Source organism: Sinocyclocheilus anshuiensis, unplaced genomic scaffold (genome assembly GCF_001515605.1).
Source record: "Sinocyclocheilus anshuiensis isolate Anshui unplaced genomic scaffold, SAMN03320099.WGS_v1.1 scaffold517, whole genome shotgun sequence".
Lineage (NCBI taxonomy): Eukaryota > Metazoa > Chordata > Actinopteri > Cypriniformes > Cyprinidae > Sinocyclocheilus > Sinocyclocheilus anshuiensis.
This window is the reverse complement of record NW_015536535.1, coordinates 1920767-1923443: the sequence shown is the minus strand read 5'-3', so window position 1 is coordinate 1923443 and position 2677 is coordinate 1920767. Positions and strand designations below refer to the sequence as shown.

The window sequence follows — 2677 nt, the reverse complement described above, 5'->3', positions numbered from 1 at the left end:
ACAGAACGGGCTTTCTGACAAGATGCGCATTAAATATCGCATGCGATTTATCGTGCAGCCCTAGTTTGCAGCATTGCATTTTATGTTAAAAAAAAAGACTCCATAGTGCATGACATTGCATCATGATCATTGTAGTGTCTGAAGACTTTTGCATGCCTGAAGTCTGGTGTAACCACCCTTCTTGTATTGTTGTGCTGTAAAATTTAACAGCAGTGTTGCTTTGGTGTTTTTGTTTGGAATGTGTCTTAAGATACTACTGCAAGTTTCTTCATTTTACATCTTAAAAGTTTTCCGATTAATGAGAGAGTTCTCCCAAAAATAATCTTGTCATTTATTCACCTTCATGGCATTTCAAATCCATAAGACTAGATACTACAAGAAACCTGAGAGATGTCCATTTCTCTCTATATTTGTCTAATTGAAAAAGTTCTACATAATGTAGCAATTTTTGGGTTGCTGTTTGTGCAGGCTGTGTTCTAACATGCTAATGGACTGTGTTCTTTCCCGTCAGACAATGATTGAGGCCCACGTCGATGTGAAGACCACTGATGGCTATCTTCTCCGCCTGTTCTGCGTGGGCTTCACTAAGAAGCGCACCAACCAGATCAGAAAGACTTCCTATGCTCAGCACCAGCAGGTCCGTCAGATCCGCAAGAAGATGATGGAAATCATGACCCGTGAGGTCCAGACCAATGACCTCAAGGAGGTGGTCAACAAACTGTACGTATGAAGTTCTCCCCATTATCCATGCATTGCATTACATTACATGCATTACACTTTTGTGTTAAATCGGCTCCTGGAGGTCCACCTTCCTGCATAGTTCAGAATTGCTGGACAATTATTGGTGGGTATGTTTGAAATAGCCCTGGAATTGGGCTAAGAGTGTGGTTGAAATACTGGGTGTTATTGGATGTTGTAAAGATTAAGTAGTCAAATTATTCATCTTAGTATTTTTAATGGTCATTATAGCACTTTTTATACATTGGAACTCATGAATACAGTGTCATTAACATAACTTTTGAGTGTTGAAGTAATGTAGATTGAGCAGTGCCCAGAAAGTACAACTTTCTTTACCGGGGTTTTAACCTGAAAACTTTGTTGGCAGTCTTGATCTATAACCGTTATGCAGTTGTGTGTAATAAATGGTCTTCTCTTTTGTTCTGTAGGATTCCTGACAGTGTAGGCAAGGACATTGAAAAGGCCTGCCAGTCCATCTACCCTCTACATGATGTCTATGTCAGGAAGGTTAAGATGCTGAAAAAGCCCAAGTTTGAGCGTAAGTTGAAATGTGTGATGAACATGCATGGCTTGTTTTGACTTTTTTCCATTTATGCTCATGATTGAAACTTAACAAATTAAATGTATATGGAAATAACTTTTTTGATTCCTAAGCCATTTACCAAATCAAATTAAGAACCAACAATTTGAACTTGATTATTAGACAATTTTACTTGTTGGAGAGCTAATGTATTTCTGAATTTTTATTGTACAGTTGGTAAGCTGATGGAGCTGCACGGTGAGGGTGGAACCAGCAGTGCTGCTGCTAAACCTGCAGAGGGTGACACCGGGGCCAAGGTGGAGAGAGCTGATGGATATGAGCCCCCCATCCAGGAGTCTGTCTAAAACTCCCAACACAAACAGCTGGTGTCAATAAACATGTAAATTTGAGTCTTTGTGTACGGTTGTTGTGTTTTTTTTTTTTTAATGCATCACATCAAACCTGCTGAATATCATTGTTATGCTTTCATATCTCCCAGTCAGAAAAATCAGTTTAAAGTCTGTTTTGGCACTTTGGGAATTTAACATTAACTTTCAGGGTTGATTTTTAGTAATTTCCAGGTGTGGGCAAGTATGGGAATAAAAGAAAAGAGTATGGAGAAAAAAAAAGATTTTGTTTCCATAGTATTGCCCCTATTTTATTTTATTTTTTACAAAATAAAAAAACTGACAACTTCTAAGGACAAATATATCTCATGAGTGTTTTTCATGGTGTTTGGAGCAGGCAGCCATCATTTGCAAAATTTTAGTGATTCCAAAAGAATACAAGACACCTATTTCCTTGATACAAAACTGTATGTCTTCACCATAAACATTTCTCTTGAATTTAATTAAATTAATCTGGTTGATAAATGTTAAGCTAAGTTTACAGTATCAAACTGATGTGTCATAGATTAATATATGCAGGTTATAAAGCATGTTAAGTTTCCTCATGATGTGAGAGAATGTTATAAGTTCCAGAGCCAATACATGACAGTGGGTCTGCACTGTGTGTAGACACAGGCTGTACTAAATTAAACACCATTGTAACCACTCCAGACACTGATGACAAGTCTCCCCCAAGATTTGATCATTTTGATGCTGCACTGCATTACACACCCGCTTTGTTGTTCGAATGTTACATTTTACAGGGTTTCTACAGGTTTTATGAAAGTCAGTTTAATACTTCAAGGGGTCATATGATGCGATTTCAATTTTTCCTTTCTCTTTGGAGTGTTACAAGCTCTTGGTGCATAAAGAAGATCTGTAAAGTTGCAAAGACTAAAGTCTCAAATCCAAAGAGATATTCTTTATAAAAGTTAAGAGTCAGCCACGCCTACCTAAAACGGCTCGTTCTAACACCCCCACATATCTAGGTCACTATGTGGAAATATTTGCATAACGCCGCCCAAATGTGCAT

The 2677-nt window shown here is 37.8% G+C and overlaps 1 protein-coding gene across 1 annotated transcript in view; it reads left to right on the top strand.

Annotated features, from left to right (window-relative positions):
- LOC107695588 (40S ribosomal protein S3a) overlaps nt 1–1668 on the top strand; it is a 3448-nt gene extending 1780 nt beyond the window's left edge. The window contains exons 4-6 of the mRNA XM_016495593.1: nt 512–720; nt 1167–1276; nt 1493–1668. Coding sequence (XP_016351079.1) covers nt 512–720; nt 1167–1276; nt 1493–1623 — 450 coding nt within the window. The 3' untranslated portion in view covers nt 1624–1668. The remainder of the gene's footprint in view (nt 1–511; nt 721–1166; nt 1277–1492) is intronic.
- The last annotated feature ends 1009 nt before the right edge of the window (nt 1669–2677 follow it).